General features: G+C 42.1%; 2 protein-coding genes and 1 non-coding gene across 5 annotated transcripts in view; 1 reads left to right on the top strand and 2 right to left on the bottom strand.

The window, feature by feature from the left end:
• Positions 1-8,269, bottom strand: part of Bmx (BMX non-receptor tyrosine kinase) — a 57,429-nt gene extending 49,160 nt beyond the window's left edge. Inside the window, exons 1-2 of one of the 2 annotated variants that reach the window (XM_052171550.1) lie at positions 8,138-8,269; positions 786-884 (exon numbers count right to left, since the gene is read on the bottom strand). Coding sequence is in view for 1 of the 2 variants with exons in the window: in XM_052171549.1 (XP_052027509.1) it covers positions 8,138-8,140 (3 nt within the window). In the remaining variant the exon portion in view is untranslated. The remainder of the gene's footprint in view (positions 1-785; positions 885-8,137) is intronic. The other variant, XM_052171549.1, reaches the window with a different exon arrangement.
• Positions 8,270-17,870: 9,601 nt separating this feature from the next.
• On the bottom strand, positions 17,871-17,975 carry LOC127675880 (U6 spliceosomal RNA). Its single transcript, XR_007975564.1, has one exon. It is a non-coding gene; the product is annotated as a U6 spliceosomal RNA (small nuclear RNA).
• Positions 17,976-19,320: 1,345 nt separating this feature from the next.
• Pir (pirin) overlaps positions 19,321-24,962 on the top strand; it is a 118,715-nt gene continuing 113,073 nt past the window's right edge. For both annotated transcript variants that reach the window (XM_052171654.1, XM_052171653.1), the window contains exons 1-2: positions 19,321-19,483; positions 21,402-21,530. In XM_052171654.1, the coding sequence (XP_052027614.1) occupies positions 21,435-21,530 (96 nt within the window). In that variant the 5' untranslated portion in view covers positions 19,321-19,483; positions 21,402-21,434. The remainder of the gene's footprint in view (positions 19,484-21,401; positions 21,531-24,962) is intronic.

The raw sequence follows: 24,962 nt of genomic DNA, 5'->3' as shown, positions 1-24,962 counted from the left end.
TTATAGAATAGACCACAAATCCCTCCTAGTTTTCTTCTGCCTCTGTTCTGAGTTTTGCAATTATGCAGGTTTTCTACAGCATATTACTTCTTTCCCAACTCAGGCCCCACTCTGTATCATACAGTTAGCATGTTTGCACCATTTCCCTGACTAACTCATCAAAATGGTATCCACTGTTGAAACACTTATACACACTTATTGAATTGACTAGGAGATAGTAAAATCTTTAAAACTGCACTCCAGAAAGCTCACCAAATATTAAGTAACTGATAACTGACATTTCCTTCCATGCCTGTGGCCAGTGATTTCACCAGTTTATCTAATTCACCATAAACCACTGGTATCATTATGAGGGACATTCACCACCCAGAATCCTAACTGGGTCTTCTGACATGAAGGATGCAGGTGTGATTGACAATATCAAGATTAAATCACAGGAAGAAGATGGGTGAAAAGACAATAATAATGCCAACAGAGATGTGAAGAAGCAGTGGAGTGAGCACATTCACAAGGGAAATACTTTTCACTCCCAAACTATGGAAAACATTAAAACTGAAGGTATTTAGGGAAAAAAGGAAATGCATCAACTCTTTCTTTCTAATAAGACAGTTTTAGCTCTGTGTCTGGTATCAGGTCTGATAAAGAAAAGTAATGTTATGTTAAGCCGTAGGCCACAGAGATAGACTTCACATTCTTTTTAGTTTTGTGAGAGTGTACCATTATTAGCAATTAAGTGCCCAGTAGTTCTGATCTATCTTTAATGATCTCAAGATAAGTTTACTTACCTTAGACTCTGTGGAGCTGAAGTCTACTACATATTAACTTTAACTTTCCAGCTGTAAGCAAAAAGTTCTTGCTCTGAGGCACCGTCTCTCATGTTCTCCCTGACTATGCCAGGGCCGTGCATTAAAAGAGAAAATATTTGCATCCTATTAACACTCTTGATCAGGAAGCAGCAGCTCAGACATTGTTCCCTTAGCATAGATGCAGGGGCAGGCACAGAAGGAAGCAAACCCAGCCAGTCACTAGCCGGCTCTTCCTATTAGGAGTCCCAGGAGTATGAGGAGCCTACTACAGCAAGTAGTAGACAGAAAGAAGGACTAAGAAACACAAGCCTGAGTTCAACAAATCAGCACTAGTCACTCATCCTGATATAGACCACAGAATCTAAAGTGGGGATTAAGAAAAGCAGCTCTCTAAGTTTATGTATGTAGGTCAGGAGACTATGACTATTGAAACTATTCGCAAGAGCATTGCCTGATTTATGGGCAGATCACAGACGTTTCTATTGATTAAATAGAAGAAAATGTTGCATACTTTTGGCTTTGGATATTATTTTGTAGATTTTTAAAAAGGGGTGCAGGTCTTTTGTGAGCATAGCATGGGGCATGGTGTTAAGGCAGGGTTGTCAGTACACTAGGTAGGCCACTTTATGTCATATTCATGTTTTTTACATTAAAAAAAACATTAAAAGCTCTTGCCAATTTTCTTGTACACCGAAGCTAAAACAATGTCTCTCAAAGACATCTATGAACTTAGCAGATCTGATCAGAGTACTGTCTTAAACAAGCAGGGCTTCATGTCTGGGGTAAGAGGCAGTCTTTCCCAGTACTGCACAATGGCTTGCATACTGTGACCTTTAGCGAGCTTTCATGCACTTCACATTAAAGATGGGTCTGGAGGAAATTATATAGAGAGAATTAAGAAGAATTGTGAAATCCTTCATATACTAGAAGGAAGAGTACGAAGTAGAAAGGAAGGCTATGAGGGCTTCATTGAAATTCTACAACAAATATCTAAGAGCTTAGAAGCCTTCTACTCCAGACAAGGTATAACTTGTCAAATTTTAGCATCATGATTCATTTAATCCTGCCCTTTGTGAATGTTTTCTTTCACTAAAAACACATAATACAGGCTTATTCCACAAAACTGAGAACTCAAGCAGGCCAAAGAAAAAGATGAGCATATCCCTAGATTAAATTTTCTTTTCAGATATGTAGGCATGCATGCTTCATGTCATTAAGGTGGGTTCACATTCTGTGATGTGTGATTCTTATATACCAAGCATGTGGAGTCATGTGTCTCTGAAATTCTATTCACAGAGGCCAGGTCTTTAAGGCTCCACTCCCTACGGTAGACTCTCAGGTGCTTTCAAAGACCTGAAGAATCCTGTCTTGATGATACTTTTGTCATCTTCTAACAAACTCTCATGGCTTCTATCCAGTTTTGGCCCTCCTCTTCTCCATCTACCTGCTTCCTTCCCCTCTGTGGACTTTTCTAGCTCCAGAAGCATCTGATGCCCTTGGTCTTGTGGGCACTGCACTCGTGTGCACTCACACACATATAATTAAAAATAAAATAAATTGGATGGCTGTCGTGGCTCACACTTTTAATCTAGTGCACTGGAGGCAGAGGCAGAGGCAGAGGCAGAGGCAGAGGCAGAGGCAGAGGCAGAGGCAGAGGCAGAGGCAGAGGCAGGTAAATCTGTGAATTTGAGGCTAGCTTGGTCTACAAAGTGAGTTCCAGGACAGCCAGGGCTATACAGAGAAACCCTGTCTCAAAAAACCAAAACCCAAACCAAAAACCAAGCAAGCAAGCAACCAACCAACAACAAAACTCAAAATTCAACATTGTTCTTAAAGAGTTTTGTGATGGCATTTCATGCATTTATCTATTTATTTTGTCTCCAACTATCCTTCCCTAAATGCCACCTCTTCTTGCTTTCCTGCACATGTACTGTAATACTCTTTGTTTTCTGCTTCCTTTGGACCTCCTCTTCTTCTTTCATAGTCTCCCTTCTATTCTCATGTCATATATATATATATATATGTGTGTGTGTGTGTGTGTGTGTGTACATTTATATGTACATGTACAGAGAAAGTAAAGTCGAGATTTTGCATGTATGAGAAATGTGGTATTTGCCTTTTGAGTCTGTCTTATTTCATGGAATCAAATGATCTCTGGTTTCATTCTGCACATGTCATGATTTCCTTCTTTACAGTCAAATAGAGGTCCAAACTGAAAGCGCCTCTGGGGTCCCACTTGTTACAGGAAGTGATACTCTATAAAGATTAATTTTTAGAAATGTGACATCTCCTCCTTCTTATTATGATAGCAGCTGAAGAGGCCTCTGTTGATTCACATGCTTGTTCAATAACCAGCAAGATCTGATCTACCCACTATTAGCAGAAGGAAGGGCCAGCAGAAGGTTAGAGTAAATGACGCCCCTTTCACAATAAGCTGCCACATGAAATCCAGTTAGTATTAAGCAAAAATCTATTTCCATACAGGAATGGGTGGGATTTGGCTTGACTCTCATAACACCACCCACATAGAACAGAAACATCAATTTGCTTACCAAATAATCCATGCTGCCTATTTCCATAAGCATATTAAACTACACACAGGGGAGCCAAAGCAAGCCTGGCAGAAATCAATACAAAGAAAGCAGCAACTACTATGTTACTAATCACATACATATAAGATTCATGTTGCATTAATATGACTCATTCACCACAGTTATTTAAGATTCACAAGGAAATGATCTTGTGAGAAGAAGGTCGATGTGTCAGTTCTCCTTGAGAGGCTTGACCTCCAGGCGTCAGGGTGTCTGACATGGAGGGACTGAAACTAATGCCACCTTTCCATGACCCTGAGTGATTGACAAGAAGCTGGGTAAGATGGCTTTCAGGACTAATATATAAGACTGTTGTACAGCAGTGGATTGAATGCACCCGAGTAGTTTAAAGTACCTGCAGCACCTGGACAAGGCAGGCCTCTTTCTTATTCTAAGTTTTACTGACCCGATTCATAAAATGCCATCTGTCCCAGCCCTCTTGCATGAAGCCACTTAAATGAAAAATCTGGCATGTTATGGGCACCAAATCATGATTTCAAAAAGAACTGTGTGGGGTGTGGCAACTTAATAGACCCCATTCATTTTACTATTGACAGCCTGAAGAAGAAGAAAAGATTGTTTTATTTTTTAAAAAGTGTGTGTGTGTGTGTGTGTGTGTGTGTGCGCGCACGTGCATGCATACACACACACACACACACACACACACACACACAATTAGTACTGATGATCCTTGCCAACATTTAAGGAGGGCTCACTGTATACCAGACACTATTTAAGACATCAGAGGAATGTTTATTTGTTGGTTATTGTCACCTAGGGTGATGGGATATGACACATGCCCATGAGCACCTTAGGGGTAAGCTAATATAAATCCTATTAGGCATGTCCTGACACAACCATCCTGTGTCAGGGTAGTTTGTGAAACATCTATACTGTAATAGTCACATTGAAGAGTATATTATAACTGCTGTCCTTAGTTATAGGTGATGATGCTACAATGGAAAATCAAATTGCCCAGTTGTAATTTATATTATATTGGTAAATTGGCAGGTGTTGTTTAAGCTTATTAAACATGGATTCTGAGGCAGTTGACCTCCTCTGTCTCATAATCAAGCGTACTTTTTCCAAGTATCCTCCAAACTCCCGGTCCTGAATCAGGCTGGCCCCCTGGCTCTGTAACAGAAAGAAGAAAAAAACCTGCAAGCAATGAAACATATTTAAAAATTCAGCCTTGCTGGGCAGTGGTGGTGTACGCTATTAATCCCAGCACTCAGGAGACAGAGGTAAGCAGATCTCTGTGAGTTTGAGGCCAGCCTGATCTACAGAGCCAAGGCTACACAGAGGAACCCTCTCTTGGAAAACAAAAACAGCACAAAACAGCAAACAAAAAAAGAAGCCCAACACTCTTTTGATTCTGTAAATACAGCTATTGTAGATCATTCTCGGAACTGTATAGAACACCAAGTCACACTACTAATGTGTTGGAGTTGGCATTTGAATTCTGGTCCCTTAGCTCTAAAGTCCATATTCTTGACCAGGTACAAGCGACAGAAAACAGCATGGCCACAGTGTGACCTAAACCTGAACAGACTCTATCCTAAACACAAGAAAGCAGTCATAGACTATGAAAGCTTGGAACAACACTTTACTAATGATATACTGAACCGTAACATCCCGAGCAACTGTGATAAAACTACAAAGCAGTGATCTAATAGCCCAGGGAGCTGGATTCAGCCGTCTTGCCTTAGACTCGTTCATACTATGGCACTGGGCACACTCAGACATAACTGGGCATGGGGATACATGCCTTTAATCTCAGTATTGAGGAAGCAGAGACAGGGACGTCTTTATGAATTCTACAGAGGTCCAGACTAGCCAAGACTACACAGTGAGATCCTGCATCAAAGAAAGGGACACACACACACACACACACACACACACAAACACACACTCACAGAGAGAGACAGAGACAGAGAGACAGAGAGACAGAGAGAAAGAGAGAGGCAGAGAGGCAGACAGAAAGATACAGAGAGTCACATATGAGAGCAATCTCTATGTTCAACCAAAGTTACTTCCACCTTAATAAGGCGCACTGTTGAGGGAAGGAGGCATAAATATGGGCCTAATATGACCTATGCAAGGAACCTTTACAAGGGAACTCTCAGAAAGATGTGACTTGAAAATAATCATTCTGCAGGATGCCTCAATACAGTGTTAGATAGTAAAACTCCAGCCTAGGGTACAGCATGAAGGTAAAGAATGCTTGTCAATCATCTACAAGGTCTGGTGTTTTTTCCCTGGCTCCAGAAACACAAACGCTATAAGTGAATTCTAACGCATATTTTGAATAGTGCTAAAAGTGTGCAGCCTTAAAAGTGGGAATAAATGGCAGGTGAAGGAGGTGGGAGCTGGAGACATGAGAAAGATGGAATGCACTTGAATTGGCCCAGTCAGTATAGCTCTGGCAATGGAAACCTCTTTCCTGAATGCTCCAAGATGGTTTGTTAGACTTTTTTTTTAGAAGGGATAGTGGAGGCAGCACTTTCTTGCCCTTTTCTTGTTTTATTGCCTTCTTTTACATGGAATTTAGCTATAGATTTTGATTGATTGGTGCTAAAAGTAGTAAGGTAATAAATGTATTGGATAAGTGGAAGACTAATCAGGAGAAAGAAGGTACTCCAAATGAAAATTGGGCAGGGGTCTGAAAAATAAAATGGAGATTCCTGTGTCAACTTAAATAGTCAAATATTTGCCCAAAGTTGGATCTGTTTACTCTTCTGCTAAGCTCTCAGCTCTGTAGTCCCAACAAGTCCCTATTTCACACGATAATGTGCAGGTCAGAGAGTTACAGTTGATCTTGGCACAAAATAGACAGAAAAACTAATGTCAACACTCACATCCTTAACATTTGGGAAGACCAAACGTTGACTGCTCTGAGATAAGCTTATGAAAACAAGGCAAACTTTATTTCTCACCAAGAAAAAAATTCCAGTGCTACTTCTGTCGGAGATCAAATTGACTTTGCACATAAGATTCATCTTCTATGCCTTCTAGAGGGTTTCTAAGCCACCTTTTCATATTTTGAGCATCCTCTTCCTTTTTGCCTCCCCCGGGGACCACTCACTCTGGGCATCTTCATCAGAAAAATAAAAAGTGGTAAACCTATCAGCTAGCATTGGCTTAGCATCTATTACTCTTCTGATGTGGACTGACATAGGCAAGGCCAAAAGTATGGATGGGTTCAAATCTTTCTCCGTCTCTCTGCAACCTGACATATTACCTAACCCTGCTAAACCTCAGCTTCCCCATCTGTAAACAGGGTAAAAACAATAACTGCTTTGAAGGGTTTTGAGAAGTCATGAGAAAATGGCAGTGCCCTTCCCAGCACCATAGGAGATGAGACTTCTCCACACCATTCTATAGTTCCACTGAAAAACAGGACAAGGAAGCAGGAGTGGGTGGGTTGGTGAGCAGGGGGAGGGGGATGGGATAGGGTGTTTTCCTGGGAAACCAGGAAAGGGGATAACATTTGAAATGTAAATAAATAAAATATATAATAATAATAAAGAAAGAAAAATAGACCACAGCAACGTCAGAAGACTGAAGACAATGATGTGTGCCTCAAATATAAATTTTCCTTTCTCATGCCCTGCCCCCAAGCTTTTGATGTAGTCTCAAGTCAACAAGCACCTGTTCCTTAAGTTTGTTACCGGCTCTCTTGGGGACTGGTTACCTACAAATCGGGTTGAATCAGCCCATCTGGATGGTGTATCTGTACCACCATAAATACTTATCCAAATACATAATTGGAAGTGACTCTAAGTCATGGTCGGATAGCTTAGAAAGCATACTCTTCACCAGCAAGCTGTGCCGTAAAGAAGCCCATCCCCACACTCGTGCAAGCAACCTTGTTTAAACTCGGTGTGTAAAAACAGGAGAAAGGAGACTGTTTCAGAGGAAGAGCCGACTCCAAGAGAGTGAGAGGAAGTGGGAGCCAAACTAAAGAAATACTTGCTCAAAATAATTTGCATCCGTGTATAAACTTATCAAAGAGTAAATTAAAAATGTAAAGAGCACAGCTGACTCTGGTGACTCATGAGAACCCTAGAGCACTGTTAGAAACCACAATTTATTTGCAGTATTTTTTTTAAAGTCCAGTGAAATCACTGTAGCTCGCAAGAGCTCTTGAATTCTATGGTTGTGGGAACCAAATGCACCATTTGTCTCCCACAGCTCTCTTTCCATCATGAACCGTCTTGATTTCTGGTTTATGAAGAGCTCAGGAATGGAAAGCCAAACATTTGTAGCTGAAAAAACATGATTAAAAAAGACAAAGAAAGGACGGTACATCTAAAAGCTCCTGGGTTGTTGTTGTTGTTTGTTTATTTTGCAGGCAGTTATAGAGACAATGTGAAATGTCATTGCCAGGGCAGTATGGGAAGAAGCTTGCGGAGAAAATCAGCAAAGGAAAGAGCATAAAGCTACATTCAGCTGGCAGTGCTAGGCACCCAATCAGGCAGACTCTCAGAGTAAGAGTTTGAGCAAGATGAAGAATTAACAGTTAAACTGTAGCAATTTAAGCCTCTGGTCCCCAAATTACAATCTCCCTTTCAAGTCCAAGGGGCAACCCAATACCTCTGTATTCATAATTTTGTGGGTTCTTTTTTTCCCCCTGAGATGGACGTTCAAAAATTTAAAACCTCCAGGCCCCATAACATCTGGGTCTGAACCCACTCTGTAAGATATGACGCTGCATACCCGCAGGCCACTTAAACGCACCATTTGGGCTTGTTCTGTCTTCCTGGGGTCCACCACGGTGAAGCGAAGCTGCTCCTGCGGGGATTCAACCTTGGGCTGTCGTCTCTCCAGCAGCAGTGAATTGTGTCACATTTTTTTTTTCTGGCTGTTGGGTCAGAAATGGCTGTACGACTCAGTGCCCCCAAAGCATTTATTGTCCTGCAGGGCCTTACACAATCCCACAGGAAACCACGCTCAACGCTTAGCCAACACTTGTTGATGTGATTGAATGCAATGAACACGGAGACAAAAGCATAGTTCAGAAAGGCTCTAATACTGATAACTGCAGCTCCTGCTTTTCCCAGGCAGCTCTTGGGAACATGTGATAACCCTGCCTTTGTTTCTAGAGCTTTGTGCTGGAAAGGACAAGAAAATATCTTGGTGAAAGCCGACCTCGGACGCTGACTTCTCCCATAGAGGCCAGAGTCAGGAAATTATTAGGTAATGCCAAAGGGCACAGAGAATAAGCAATGAAAACTTCAAACCAGCATTTGGACAAAGAGAGGCCTGAGAATAAGAACTACACCCCTGAAGGTGCCCATATCTACATGTGCAATAATCAGTAAACATGGGACCCAATATAACGACTCCCTCTGAAAATGGTAAAAAACTGGAATCCAGCCAGCCAGCCTAGCACATTTTCTTCTTCTGAGGTCAAACCTAGCTAGCAAAATGAGCTGTGGTTCCTGCATGGGAACAGCAGCTGGTGGGACCTGGATGTACAAACACCTCTTCCACTGCTGTACTCGACGCTGCTATCAGAATACTGAAAGAATTCAAAGACCAGCAGAAATTCTACCATACAGCAAATGAGTTAATTTATGTCAAAAAATGAGTCTAAAATTAGAAACAAGACTGGTTTTGCTAACTATGCTGCAGTAATACTACCAAGAAAAACTGTTACTGCCAATTTTTATTGGTAATGACCACATTTTGGTATCTGGCTATTCTCAGCCACTATTTTCTCTGGTGCATGCTGGCTGGCCATGTACAATAAATGTAATGGCATTACAAATATCTCACTTATTCCCATTGCTTATTATTTTATGTGTGTGCATTTCCCCCCTGAATGTGTGTCTATGAAGCACATGCAGACAGTGTCCTCAGAGGCCAGGAAAGGGTGCCAGATAACCCAGCACTGGAGTTACAGACAGTTGTATGTCACCATGTGGATGCTGAGAATCAAACCTGTGCCCTCCAAAAGAACAGTCAGTGCCCTTAACCTCTCCAGTACCTCTGGGTCCATATTTTAGACTCAGCTGTAGGGTGCAAGAAAAATCAACCTTTTAGCATGCATTAACATACTTTTTTAGTTTAATGGTGGGCATGTTGTTATGTCTATAAGTATGTATGATGTGATCATATGATGATATCTTGTGTGAGCACTGGAGACTAAGTCCCTGGCTTTCCAACAAGCATTCTTTTGAGCAGAGGTAGGATTAGCATTGCTGCTAGTCTTTGAGTTGTTCAAATAATATTGAGAGTTTGCTGTGTGCTGATCATTCTGGTTACCAGCCTAACAACTTGGTAAAGTTATTTAATTCTGTACTTCTTTTCCATATGGCGATTCTTTAAGGCTTATATGTGGTAACATGGTAGATAGATTTTAGAATAACTTAGAGGAGGGGAAGGAAGGGGTGGTATCACTGTGGAAACACCTGGATACAATCTCCTGGGAATTTTACACCCCATTGGTGTGCCGTTCAAAGGCAGCAAGGAAGAGTGGTTTCCTCTAAGTCAAAATGCCACAGATTAATTTCCTTCTTCTAGTGATTCTCTTCCTCTGCTATTTCTCCTGAAACTTTCTTTGGCTCTGTATTTTTCCATGGTTTGAGTTAACTCCTAACTTTTGATTTCAATTACATGATTTAATTGACTCAAATTATAGTCTTTATTATGTCCTTTGGCAGGTGAGACCCTTTGGGACTTTCTGGACAGCTTGTTTGTGCAAGCCTTTAGAGAGTAACAGCCAAAGGGGGGCACACCATGGGATTTGACTTCCTGATGTGAAGAGGCTTGTTCCCTTACACTTATAGTCTTGAACCCACTACAACTGAAGCAAAGAAATGTAGAGGGGAGAGAGGGAGAAGAGAGAGAGGAAAAAGGAAGGAGAGAGGGACAGAGAGAGGGAAAGAGAAGGAGGGATGGAGGGCAGGAAGGAGAGAAGGAGGGAGAAAGGGAGAGAAGACAGAGGTTCCTTCAGGGTGATGGCTAGCCTCTATTTGTCACTTTCAGCACTACGAAGGCAGAGACAGGTTGATCTCTTTGAGGTCAAGACCAGTTTGGTTGAAATAGCAGTTTGAAGCCAGCCAGGGCTACATAGTGAGATCCTGTCTCAAAACGTTTTGCTTGACTTATGTTTTGTTTTTAAACTTTTGAGAATTTTATACAAGCAGGTAATGTATTTAATCATGCCCTCCCCTCTCTTCTTTCTCCTACTCTTGCTGACTCCTTTTTTCCAAACTAGCCCCCCTTCTACTTTTGGTTATGTGTAGGGGGGTTACAGCTGCCTGGAGTTCATGGTTGGAGCAGCCTTGTCACATGCAGAAGACAGGGTCTCGTAGCCCTTATGTCCATCCTCTGGCTCTCAGGATCTTCCTGGCTCCTTTTCTGGGCTGTACTCTGGTTCCTGCAAGGAGTAATGTAGAGCAGAGCTATCCCATTATAGGGCTGAGCACTGCAAACGGATCTCTTCTCGGCACTTTGAGCACTTCTGATGCATCTCTGCATTAACTGTCTCCCACTGCAAGAAGAAATTTTTCTACCCCAGACTAAGAGAAACACTAATTTATGGGTATCAACAAATATTTAGAGGACAATTGAGCTACATGCCCATTTATCAAAAATGATAGTAGACTCTCCACTAGGGCCTGGGACCTCCCTAGTCACAGGCTTTTGACCAAGTTTATAGTTCCAGGCAGGTATTCCTCACTATGGAGTTGGGCCTCAAAGACGAGCAGAAGTAGCTGGGGACCCCACAAACAGTGTTGCCACCATTGTACCAGTCGCGTATGTTGCTTAGAAGTTTGCATTACACACTCACAGATAAGCAGATATTAGCCTAGAAACTTGGAATAACCAAGACATAATCCACATATCAAATGATGTCCAAGAAGAATGGAGGAGTGGCCCCTGGTTCTGGAAAGACTCAGTGCTGCAGTATAGGGCAAAACCAGAACAGGGAAGTGGGAAGGGGTGGATGGGGGAACAGGAGGAGGGAAGAGGGCTTATGTGACTTTCGGGGAGTGGGGAGCCAGAAAAGGGGAAATCATTTGAAATGTAAATAAAAAAATATATCAAATAAAAAAATAAAAATAAATAAAAAAGAAGTTTGCATTATAAGCCATGGGCCCATATCTTGGTATGGCCACTGATGGCATTCTCCTGCAGCAGTCTGCATAACACCTTCCACGACTATGAACACCCAGCTTTAACTTATTACTTTAAATATGGTTATTTCAGCCAAGTCCCCTGGATTTCAGAGACTCATATTCCATGCCTAATGTGTCTATCTTTATTCGGGATATCTAATGGATATGACAAATTTAACATGTTGAAAGCAGATTTCCTGGTTAATCCCTCCAACTACCCCCTCCTATAGTGTTCCCCTCCTCAGTTAATAATAGCTCTGTCTGTCCACTGGGTCAGACTAGCCAAGATGGACTCCTTGTTTAGCACTATATTGTAAATGTGTCCAAAAATTGACCGCAGTGCAATATCACTGCTGCCACTTCTTGGTCTAAGTTGGAGTTATCTCTCACAACGTTCAGTATCAGCTTGACTACACTGAGAACTCCAGGCCAGCCTAGGCTATGACACTCTCATACATATCATTGATACAGGGCATAGCTGGGTGGTAGAATGCTTGCCTTAGTATGCATAAGAGCCTAGGTTACACGCTGGGAAGCACTGACTAGATTAATGAACAAAATGTAAGTCAAATATCATCATTCTCTACTTTGAATCCCTCAATGCTTGCCAATCTTCTGTTTCCCTGGAATTATCTCTTACATCATCTAGTACCTAATCTCATTTTACCAACTCCTAAGACAGGCTATTCATTGAGACCCACATGCCCCATGGCCTTTGCATTGACTGTATCCTCTAATGAGGATACACAGACATCTGCCAGACATCTGCCTTGCTCATTGCCTCACTCTAGACTTGCTTCAACATGGCCTGCTACTAATGAGCCTTCTCTTGAGCACCCAGTTCAATACTATAACCTGGGGACCCTGATCCAGCATGCCCAGTTGCTCTTTCTCTTTTCTGGCTCTCTCCCATCTCCAGTAGTCCTCATTCTTTTATGACACAATGCATAATTGCTATTGACTGAAGTGTAAGCCTACAAAGGCCTTAACAAGTTTCTTGTAGCCCAAGCTCTCTGGTACAGGCAGGTGTTTCTTGGGAGTATTACTCCATTGTCAGGTGTACGTATTCCTTTTGCTATTAAAACAACTTGCTTAGAAGTTGGGATCTGACACGGATGGTTCAACTCACTGGAAATTAAGATGAATACACCACCTTTCTCAACGATGCTTGTGATCAAATCTTGAGATCAGTGGCAAAAAATTAACCTTGCTCCTTGTGAAAAGAGATGGGTATGTGGAGTGTTTGAAGAAAGGCCTGTTATCTTACTGTGTTATAACCTTTCTAAATACCTGTGATGCCTTTACTTTACCCAAGCTAGTGACATTCAGTTACGTTTCCCCCAGTTCTTTGGTGGAAGGTAAGAATTTGAAGTCCAAAAACAGAAAAAATGAGTCAGCCCCATCTGTTTTCTCAAAAGGAAATCAACTGGAATAGAGTTGTGTATTTATGTATTGTTGAGGGTGACTGGCAGAGGTGAGCAGTTATGACCAACTTAATGTCTATAAAATCTCAAGTGTTCATTATCTGCCTTTTTTTCACAAAGAGAATTTATTAAATCATGTCATGTGGGAATCCTGCTAGCTGTAGGAATGAACTTATCACTTAGAATTGGATTTAGCAGCTCTATTCCACAGATACTGTACCGTGTACTAGAGTTGGGAACAAAGAACATAGTCAAAGAAGATTAACTTTATGGGTGCTTTCCAGTTGTCTTTCCCATTTGATTTTTAATACTTGTTAAACAAAATTTTATCATGAAAAATAGCATAGAGAAATGTTAAAAGAAGTCACAACACCCATACACCACTACCCATATCTTACAACTAACATTCTCTTGACACAGAATTTGTCATGACTCTATTTGCCCATCAACTACATTATTGCTGTTGTTGCTAATGGTGCATTCAAGGTGAATTATAGACATCAGTACATGCCATTCATAAGCAGCTCAGCTGACTTAATATTAGCTAGAAATTATTAACATTAGATTTGGTTTCGCTTCAATGCTGTGGTTCACTAAGCCTTCTTTTGGTCAGAAGATGTAGTTTATGAAAGTTGAAAGCTGAGAAAGGTTATCAGGGTAATTAATGTAAGTATTAGGGGAATTGGCCACCTGCATTTCCCTGCATCTCTAGTTCCAGTGTGAATCACCTTTCAGAGCCAAGAGTCTTTTGCATGTGGTGGATTCTCGGAGTGTTCTGAGGCTCCAAAGGGAGGGTCCTAAGTTGCCTTTTTCTAGAATTTTTGCCAGAGCTCCAGAGAGAAGGCAGAGAGGAACATAAGTGTAGTTTCTGATCGGAACCTATCACATCTGTGAACGACATTCTTAACCAGGAGGAGGTGGGAGTCTTATGTACCCATCTTCTCTAGATATAACTGAATATTTTCAACTGCCAAGCAAAATGCTGGTCCTCAGATACTATTGTATGTGAAATAATTAGTTCTTGACTTGGAGCCAAGTGATTTTCTGGGTTATTGGCTCTGAATTTCTAATATGGAACGTTCCAGAGATATTGGCCCTTTAATGAATAGTAGCTCCATTTTCCTGGAAAGTAATTTACCAAGATTCACAAACAAAAACATTTCAGTTGATGTCTTAAAAAGGAAAATAACTACAAGTGATGGAGGGTTTAAGGTGACCACATGCTTGTATGAACTAATACATTTGGAAAGACATTCAGTGTTATAAAGATGAAAACCAATATATTGAATGAAAGACTAGGGTTTGTAGCTCATTCAGAACAGTGCTTGTCTTGAATGAACAAAGACCCAAGCTAGATCCCTAGCACTGCACTAAGCAAGCATGCTGTTCCAGGACTTCAATCCCTGCACTCAGGACGACCAGAATTCAAAGCTATCCTTGGCTGTGTAGTGAGTTTGAGGCCCTGAAACTGTTAAGAGATCATTATTGGCCCAGGACCCCAAAGACCAAGTTCTCAGCACAAAGGAGATTTAATTGCCCCAGAGGGACAGAGGGCAGGAAGTAAGAGACAAAAACAGGAATAGAAGAGGGAAGGGAACAAGAGAAAGGGGGTAGGGATATTTGTTCCAGAGGACAAAGGACAGTCTCTGGATAGAAAGGAGACAGACATGGCCCATAGAAAAATGGCCGTTTATAAATGTACAAAGGGAAACCCTGTGTTAGGATGAGGTGATTAATTTTAATTGGGCATGTTAATTAGGTGAGCCAAAGGGGGCTTTTGATTGCTGGACTTTAATACTTTGATAACTGGACCTTGGCAGTCAGCCTGAGGAGGAGGAAGTAGCCAAATAAGGGAATAGAACTCGGGGGCCCAGGGACTAAGCCATCAACCAAGGGGGTACACAAGGTTCCAGCCAAAAGAGTGGCAGAGGAATGCCTTGTCAGGCATCAGTGGGAGGAGAGGTCCTTGGTCCTGTGAAGGTTCAATAGATTCCCCAGTGTGGGGAAGTCGAGTGGGGGTTGTGGGAGTCGGTTGGGAGGTGGAAGTGGGTCAGGTGGAGGAGCATATTCTTGGAGGCAGGGTGTAGGAGGATGGGTTGGGGGTTTTCAGGGAGGGGGAAACCTGGAAGGGGTATAACCTTTGAAATATAAATGACGAGTAAATTCAACTTAAAAAAAGAATGTAGTCTAACTTTTTTTTCTTTTATCTAGACAGAGGGGAATGGGAGAAGGGTAAGGCCTGCCAGAGCCTTGTTACACACACACACACACACACACACACACACACACACACACACACACACACAGGGGTAGGGTGGATATGGACAAAGATGTGTTGACAATATGGGCATCTTTAAAGATTATAGTAGTGGAATTTGGAGTCATTTAAGAAAGGCTTTGCTCTTTGCCATGTCAGAATAAAGGTTTCTTTTGTGTTGCTCTGGATTCCAAAGGTTGATTAATGGTCACATATCCAGCTGCCTGCTCCATATCCTCTTCTCTTTGCAAATGATGGAAAAGGCTCTGAGTTCAAATGTACAATGTACATTTCTCAGCACTAAGATGGACCCTTTAACAGTGGAGCACTGTATGACCTCTACTTGTCATTTGTAAAAATTCTTCCCTCTCCCACTACTGTATTTCCATTTTAGACTTCTAGCTGTTCAGAAGCGTTCTTTGTTTCTGTTTCTGTCTCCACCTCTGTCTCTTCTTCTCCCTCTCCTTCTCTCTTCTGAAAGGCCTACAACAGAATGTCTCTGCTCTGCCATAACTACCACGCCCCTGCTCTTGTCTTGTACTTTGAGACCTGTCATCGCCTTCTTTGGATACAGAGGTGGAGTGCATTTAGAATTCCAGAGAAATACCCAAAAAGTTATTCGCTGACATATCACCAAGAACGTTGCCATTCTCTGTGAAGTTCTTTTATCATTAAATGCTATTTGTAACTGAGGAGCCTTTTCAATGGTACATCTGTACTTTGGAGGCATTTGCTGTGGCCGGTGGGAGGGTGTAACCATTAGCTTCTAGATCCCAGTGTAATAATGGTTTGTTTCGATTAATGGCTGGTTGTCTTGGAGATAAATTAAATGGACATAAGTACTTTCTGCAAAGTTTTTCACTAGCCTGGAACATTTTGAAAATCTACCTCTTTTCTCCTGTGACATGAAAACTTTTATTCTGGTTCCTATTTTTAGAAATAAACTACACTGAAATGTGCTGGGAGACAACCTGACCTTACTTTATGTTTAGAGTTCATTTTAAAGAGAGGCTTAGGTTTTGACTTCGCCTCAGCTACAGACCTTGGAGAGATCGGGTGGTCAATGGTCACTGTGCCCTCCCAGAAGAAGAAAACATCTTACAGCTGCCAGAGATTCACCTTGGCAGAATGCCCGGGCTATGTGGAAAATCCCACTTGCTGTACTTCTTCCCTGCCTGCATAAGTTCCCTGAGAAAATACAGTTAAGGGGGCCTTGAACAAAGTTGGTCTTGGCCTTCTTCATGTCTCCTGTCTCTGCTTCTCTGCCCTTTTCTCCTAGGGTCCCCTGTCGAAAACCCCCGTAGGCTCGGGGCGAAATGGTGTAGCTTAAAGACACTGGGCTTTGCTTAGAATTTTGTGGCTCAGGAAGCTGGAAGGAACAGTGTTGGGTGTTCAGATCGTCTCCACGTGGTACATCTGGGGCTGGAAGATCCATTTTCAAGGTGGTTTGTGCTTTGTGCTTCATTTCTTCTCATGGTATGTATCCCTCCAAGGCCTCTTCTTTATGGAACATGGGCTTCTTGCAAAATGGTGGCATCGAGGTCATCACTCTTAAAGAGCAGCTGGTTTCCATGAAGCAGGATGTGGCACCTGCCAGGTCATTTCAGAGCTCCCTCCGAAATGGCTCATTGACTTGGTCATAGCAGCCACAAGTTCTACATAGACCCAAGAGTAAAAGGAGTAAACCGCTTATTTAGTCAAGTGTCGGAGTCATATTGCAGAACGAACTTGTGAGGTAGAAGCTACTGTTCAGCCCAATGGAGGAAAAGGGGATCTTTCAAAAGTCAATAAATAACAGCCTTAGAAGACAATATATAGGTGGGTTTTCAGGTCAAAAGTCCTCCTAGATTTGAGGAAACAATTAACATAGGTTGTCCAGAGAGCATGACTTGGAAACTAAGAGCCGATAAGTGACGTGAAGCAAGTTCTAGACAGGCATAGGAAACTAACAAGAGAGGTGTGTGTATGTGTGCTCAGCCCTCCGCACCGCCACGCACGTGGGTTTGGGGGTGAGGACAGTTGAAAGACATCAAAGAAATTTCTACTAAGCCGGTGAGAAGCCACTGAGGACTCCAGGCATTTGTTTTCTATTTGCCTGCCACTTGGAAAATGGTTTGGCCAGTGCTGAAACTGAAGGCTGGAGGAGTGGGTGGTGCCTGGGAAAGATGGCTGGAAGCCTTCAGAATGGGAAGGTTTGGATGCACTGAACTCTCGGAATTCACAGGCTTTTGTGTTGAAAGAGTGTGAAGGCAAAGCTTGTACTCCAAGCCCAGGCTCCTGGTTGAATGTTGGACTGGTTGAGGCGATACAAAACAATGTATTTATCTGGTCTGCAATGGGCCAGGCAGGGTGTTCATACTTCTGTTTTATGTGGAAACCATTTCAGAAATAATTGCAAGTGGGAAGTACCAATACCTTATTAGTCCATGGCGGTTTGATGTTCACATGCATAATCTCAGTTGGTCTTGAATCACTCGAAGATAGGCAGAGTCAGTTTGAATCCCACTGACATAAAAGCTCAGGGAAAAAGAGTTAAAAACCAGAATTTATTGTGAATGCATTTTAGTACAGATTTGGGTATGGGCATTAAGGAAGACAACCATTTCAAGAAAAAACTATATACACCCAAGTGTGGCCATGAATTGAGAGAGTGGGGGGGGGGGAGGAGGGAGTGCAACTTTATGAATTTGCATGTCATCCTTGTACAAAGGCCATGATATTTTCCTCTGTACTGTTCCCATTTTAGTGTGCTCTGCTCAATTGAGCACCAGGGAAAAGTCTTTGTTCTTCCACTTCCCTATTCTTCTACAGCAGGAATCTGCAAACTCTGCATGCAACCCAAATGGATACACACCCCATATCTATATCCACGTAGTCTGAAAGGTAAGAATGCTTTTTCACATTTTGAGGTTGAAGAGGCTGGGGCTATATAGCTCAATTGGTAGATTACTTGCCTAGCATGCACAAAGCCATGGGTTTAATCTCTTGCACCAGATAAAACTGGGCACAGTGGTGAATGCTTCACTGTAACCCTAACACTTGGGAACTGTGGGAGGGAGAGTCAGAACTTCAAAGTCGTCCTTGGCTATCTAGGGAGGTAAGGCCAGCCTTGGGATATATGGAAGCATGCCTCAAAACCTCAGCTGAAATATAAAGTCAAAAGAAGACTTTCATGACAAGTGAAAATTGTATGAATTCAAAACATAATCTTAGGAATTCAAATTTCACTATCCATAATAAAATTTTTATTTAAAGCGTAGCCACAGTCAGCAGGCGTTGTCTATGGCTGTTTCTGGATACAAGAGCAAACCAGAGCAGTCTCTACGGAATACCCACAGAGCTGGAAAATAAAAAGACATTTACTCTTTATTCCTTTTCAGTTTCCTGGACTCGAGTTTTTAGAGGCATCACTTGCTCTCCTTTTCCAAGAAAAGACAATGAACTTCCAGTTTAAAGAACACTGCTTATGGTAGCCTGTCCCCTGATTAAAAGTCCTAGAAAAACCAGATTGCTTCCTGGCTGTGTACACACCCTCACAGCCTCCTGGGGTCAGCTCTCCAAGTCCTCCTCTTGAATCCCAACAGAATTCGAGCCCTTAATTCTATGTTTCCCTATTAGAGCGTGCTTTCTCTTTCAGCAGGAACAGAGACGCTTTGGCTCTGGCGCCTGCTCTGCCTCTTGGCAAGAAGCGTATTTATTTTTGACAGACAGCCGTGTCGTGCCTATGAGGAGACATGCTCATTTCATTCTCTTTATAACCTTACAATCTTGGTCACACTCATTTCACTGGGGACCTGATAATGCACAGAGAGGCTGAGTCACTCCCCCAAACGGGACAATTGGTTAGAAAACATTCTTGCTCATACAGCCAAAGGGTTGGGTAACAAGATGACTTGAGCTAGAACAGGTTTTCCAGAAAATTCTAGGGGTCTGCAGAGTACCTGAGTGCCCCACACATTCCTAGGAGGTGGGAAGTGCGCCCCCAAGAGGCGGGATGCGCATCAGTCTTTGGACCAACGCTCCAAAGACAGATTCAGAGAGCCATAGGGCGGAGTCAGAGAATCCAAACCCGGGGTAAATAAAGGGTGTGTCACCCCGTTCAAGGCCCCTGAGACTTAGAGATTCCCGCCTCCTGGAGGCCCGCAACAAAGCGCTGAGTCACGCTGACTGACAGCAGGCGCTCCGCAAACCTGTCCTCCCTGCGCTGTGTCCCTGCTGCTGTGGAGTGTAGGCACCGCCGGCCTTGGCCTCCCTCCTGGGCCTGCGCTACTGCCGAGTGAGTGGCCTGGGGACCCCAGCCCCCACGAGAGTGGTGTGTGTGTGTGTGTGTGTGTGTGTGTCTGTCTGTCTGTCTGTCTGTTGGGGGTGGGAGGGATGCCCGTACCAGTTTTCATGATGCTGTCTTTCCCAGCCCACTACAGGCTCCTAGGGGGAGCTGAGGGAGGGAAATGCTTAAATACCCACCAAGATTTGGGATGATAGCCTGGCTTTTCTCCCGGCCACACACTGCAGTTAGCTAACTGCTTTATTCTTGTTCCTGTGTATTGGGCCTAAATGTGGGAGTCTGGAAGAAGCCAGAAAAATTAGGCGTAGGCAAAACTACTTACTGGTTGCTTATGTGTGGATGATGACAGGCTACACTTAGAAATTCATTTCTGTGTCCCACATTTCATGGCCCAGTAGATACATATTGTTTGTCTGCTAGAGAGGATCCGTTTTAGGATCTGCCTTCACAAACTGGAGGGTGCTCCTGTGTTGAGTCCTTGTGAAGAACAGTAGCTCACTTTCTCATAGCTCTATTTACATCCTTTGAGGTAGATATTTTTTAATCCCATTTTATAGATGGAAAAGCTGAGACACAGAGCATCCCAAGTGAAAGCAGCCGGGAATGTGGCAAAACTGTGATCTAAAGCTAAGGTGTCCAGTTCCAGAATCTACATGTTGTTAAAGTCCTTCTCTTGGTTACAGTATGGACTCTGAAGGCTTGATTAGAACTCATGTGGTGATCAGAGGTGGGATTTGGGATTACTTGTCTACAAACACCTGAAGTTAGAAAGGAGGTTGATTGTATTTGTTGTGTGATATTTCCTTGGTTAGGACTTATATTTCAATCAATAATGGAAGAGTTTTGAATAATAAATGTAGTGTATGGGTTGTTTCTGAATCATGGGTTCCATTACTTGGGGTACTTCATACATGGTTTGTCTGTGCTTTAGAGGACGTTATTAGAAAGCTCAAAGATTTCTTGCCTAAAAAGTTATCTGCACAAGACCTACCTAAAAGTAAGCCAGTGAAAATACCAAGACAGATAGGAGAAGGTTCCTTGAAGTACTACCCCTAACTGAGGAACTTCGGCAGTTGGATGCTGCTGGGGTAGGGAGTGTCAGTACTCTTTAAGGAACTGATCCCTATTAGGATGCCCTTGCTTCAGTAGATGACCCAACACCCATCTGTATAAGGCCAGCATCACTTGGCCTCAGTAGGCTATGGAAAATACAAGATTCCTTTGAGAGTGAGATGTGCAGGGGTCTGAAAGGAGTTGGAAGGGGAACAAAGGGTTGCTATAAGAAACCTCATTCATTGTAAACATGCTTAATATTATTGAGATGAATTTTTAAAAGTGGCCATGGATTTTAGCGATAGATGGATATTGAATTCAGTAGCCCTTGATGATCTCCTTCAATGCCAGCATCATCATATTCTGGTGAGAGTCACATACCTCTAGTTTTTTTTCCATTTGCTTCCAGTATCACCAAAAGAACCCCCACTTCCATCTTCCACCGCACCTCATGGGGTGGCCACTGAAGGGTATGTGCATGGTGTGAGGAGGTCAAGATATGCCCGCCATGGAAGGAAAGCATATGAAATGCCATTTAGATGTTCCTGTTAAGTTCTTCCAAAGAGTTGCTATTGCTAGCCTTTAGACAAGATGACCATAGGGTTCCAAAAGGTAACTGCTCATAATGGGGTTTCATGTACCTCTTAAATACTAATGCATACTCACCATCACTGTCTTTTTAAAAATCATCTAATCTAGGCCCTGTTCATAGCCAGTATTCAATAAATTGCCACTATTAGGGTTTGAGGCAAATCTAATTAATGTTAATATTCTTAGTTTATAATCTGTAGATGTCTCCTCCATTGTGATTTCTTTTTTATTTGTTGTCTTTCTTCTTTCTCTCCATCCTCTGCAGCTCAACACCAGAACTTTCTTTATAAACTCCAAAATGGCATCCTCTAAAAAGGTCACTCTCTCAGTGCTCAGCCGGGAGCAGCCAGAGGGGGTTGGAGCACGCGTGCGCAGAAGCATTGGCAGACCTGAGGTATGCAGGCTGGATGAGTGCTTCCTCCTTTGAGCTGTCCTTTCTAAAGGGACTGGCAGGCTATTCAATGGGGATTTGGGAAGAGAAGGCCAAGCTGGCCAGGAACTTCCCCGGGGTGTTCCTGTGGGAGAAACATAGAACTCCACAACTGGGGCCCCTGTGTATCAACCCAGCCTAAAGGAGGTTTCTAGTATGCAGATAATTAGGTTCTGCCTAGGATTGTCTTGTACTTAAAATCCTCCTGCTTCAGCCTCCTGAGTAGCTAGGAACACCAGGCTCATCTTTGCTTGTAGGGTTTGAAAAGTCATTGCTTTTTCAGTGAGTGCTGCCCTACACTGTTGATGGGTTGTGTATGTGTGTGTTTGTACGTGCATGGATGTATGGATGTGTGTGTGTGTGCGCGCGCGCGCGCGCGCGCGCGCATGTTTTTTTTTTTTTTTTTTTTTTAGACAGAGTTTCAGTGTTTAACAGAGCCCTGTACTCACTTGTAAACTAGGCTGGCTCAAATTCACAGACATCTGCCTACCTCTGCTTTCCAAATTCTGGGATTAAAGGTGTGTGCCACCACACCCAGCTGTTGTTTTATGTTTGTATATGGCAAGGAATGGACAAAACAAGCTAATCGACATCTGTATTACTTCATATATTTATTTTTATATTTGTAGCTTATACTTGTACATGCCAAGAGATGGACAAAATAGCTAATCAACATTTGTATTACTTCACATAATTATTTTAAAAATCTACTTATTAGCACATTTTGACTATAGAATACACCATCACTTTACAGTTATCCAGTGCTATTGATCTCTTGAACTTATTCTTCCTGTCTGACCAATATCTTTCCGTTATCCCATTGCAGACTCTGAAGTCACCATTTTATTTCTGATTGTTTAGATTCCACACCCAAGTATGCAGTATTTGTCTCTCTGTGCCTGGCTTATTTCACCCAGCTTGATGTTGCTTAGCCATTGAGATAGGCAACAAACACTTTCCCCCCTTTAGCCCCTCAGTCTTCTTTCTTCTGTCTGGTGTTTTCTCTTTCCAACATTAACTCATTCACAGATAGCTCCTGAAATCTAAAATGCACAATTTGTCAAAGAAAAGACACAAATAAGTTTATCTTAATGGCTAAATGCATAAGGCCAATTGGAAGTAGGGACATGCTCTATAGATGTCATTGTGAACAGAAAACCTAGAAAGAGTTCTGAGACCTCACAGACCTGTAAGGATGCTGCTACTAGATACATCACCCAAACCCATTTTTATTGAATATAAAAATACTAGATGACTAAATCATTTCCAAAATTAACAAAAGAACAAAACATATGTATTGAGGGTAGCCATGACTAACTAGTCCATCTGTCAGTTATGTTCTTTCTACTTCAGTGATTCTCATCCTTCCTAATGCTGCAACCCTTCAATCCAATTCCTCATGTTGTGGTGACTCTAACCATAAAATTATTTTTGTTGCTACTTACTTCATAACTAATTTTCCTCCTCTTATGAATCAGTGTAAATATTGCTGGAGATAGTTTGCTAAAGGGGTTGTTACCCACAGGTTTAGAACCACTGTTTTACATCATTGGGGATTATATGGAAGGCAGTTTTGTGTCCTGAGAATTTTCATTAAGTATGGTAACACAAGAACTTTCTGTGTCATTACAAATTCTTCATAAACATTAGAAACATTTTAAAAAGTTCTGCCCCTTTGACTGTATAAGGCTGCCATTATTCTTGTACTCAAGTTGACTATTGATTTTAACATAATTCCACATTCTACAAAAAGATAGACCCCCCCTGCTCCATGAGCAGAGAATGAAGGCATTGGTCTACATTGAGAAGGTTACTCTTCAAAGTCTATTGACCAAGGCTTACATCCTGAGGAAATAGAACCTTTGGACAACAAAGCTATTTTTGCCTTGAAGTTGCCAACTGAAGTGTTCCATTTTAGTAACTGCCACAAGTGATTTTTCTTCCTCTCTTCCTATCATTGCAAATGTGGAAGTTGAAGAGGAACTTATAATTAACCTTTCTATGGTTTATAATAAAGAAAAGATAGGTTAGGGCCAGCTCATATCTTTTAATACAGTTATCCATGGACCAGGGTAGACAGTCATAGAGTTTGAACGACTGAGCAGCATGATGTTGGGAGGTGGTTCCTCTGTACTCCCAGGAGGAGAGAAACCATCTCTTATCTGCACTTGTTTTTATGTGGCCCAGTTCCACCAGATACTGTTCAGAAGAATGTGGTTCTCTTTGAGTCATTTGATTACTTTGAAACAAAGAAAACTAAGGGATTAGCACAATGAATGTCCTGCTTCATATCCTGCCTCAAAGTATTTTGAACAGAAACCCACAATATCTTTCTCATTAGCATTTCAGTTTGTGTCTCAGAAATACAAGAACAAAAAAGGGTAATGGGATCTATGTGACACAATAGTAGGTGAATGACCTCACAGGTAATCAGCAAGAGGGAGAAGGGAGGCATGGATACATACACAGTATAGTGATATATGAAAATAACATAGTGAAAATTATCACTTTGTATGCCAGCTAACAAAATCTGTAAAGATGTGGAGGGAGGTGACACAAGAAGAGAGGATGATAAAATTAATTATATATAACTATATATCTAATATAATACATACCTATATAATTATAGTCCTCTTATCATATTGGAACATTCAAAGGATTCCGTGATATTATGAAATAGCTCTTGTTTAACACAATAGCAGCCACCACTTGTCCTCTGACACAGAAGGGAGGAAGAGGACAAAAAAGTGTATTGGACAAATATCAACTGTCCGTCTTCATATGATAAGGAATGGGCCTAAAAGCTCCACCCTAGACTTGCCTTGTGGTAGCCAGAGTCAACCATAGGACCTAGCTGGAGGAGACTAAAGAATCTAACAAAAGTACAACCCAGAGTTTGTGGGGTGTACTCTGCATATTTAGAATTATTCTGGATTGAATAGAGGGTCATTTGAAAAGCATATTATCAGTCTTATTTCCAAAGGCCTGTGCTTCTGATAGGCACTTCCAGCACTTCCTGACTTCCCAAACCTGCTGGGCTGTTGGAGCTTTATTATGGGAGTGCTACAAGCCAGAGGGCTGGTGGCCACAGGTTTTGTTTGGAGTTTTAAAGATGTTGAAAGAACGGTCTTGGAAGCTGCCAGTTAAAATTGGCAGCTAAAGGTTTTGGAAGTAGTTGAAGGAAAAGAAACACATAGGAAAAAGAGAGATGTGATTGAACTATGGATACATAGTTAGAACATTTTAGAAAGTCAGAGTTCTTATAGAAGTCTGTTCTTGTGGACAGGCGGTACATGTTTATTAAATGTGCTGCTCAAGCTGTGGTAAATGGTTGCAGACTAGTAAGAATGAATTTTCAGCCCTGGTGCAAGTAGCACTTTGGTGCAGCAGTCTTAC

Source organism: Apodemus sylvaticus, chromosome X (assembly GCF_947179515.1).
Source record: "Apodemus sylvaticus chromosome X, mApoSyl1.1, whole genome shotgun sequence".
In the NCBI taxonomy this organism is placed as follows: domain Eukaryota; kingdom Metazoa; phylum Chordata; class Mammalia; order Rodentia; family Muridae; genus Apodemus; species Apodemus sylvaticus.
Note: the sequence above shows the minus strand (reverse complement) of the source record. Positions and strands in the feature narration are given on the sequence as shown.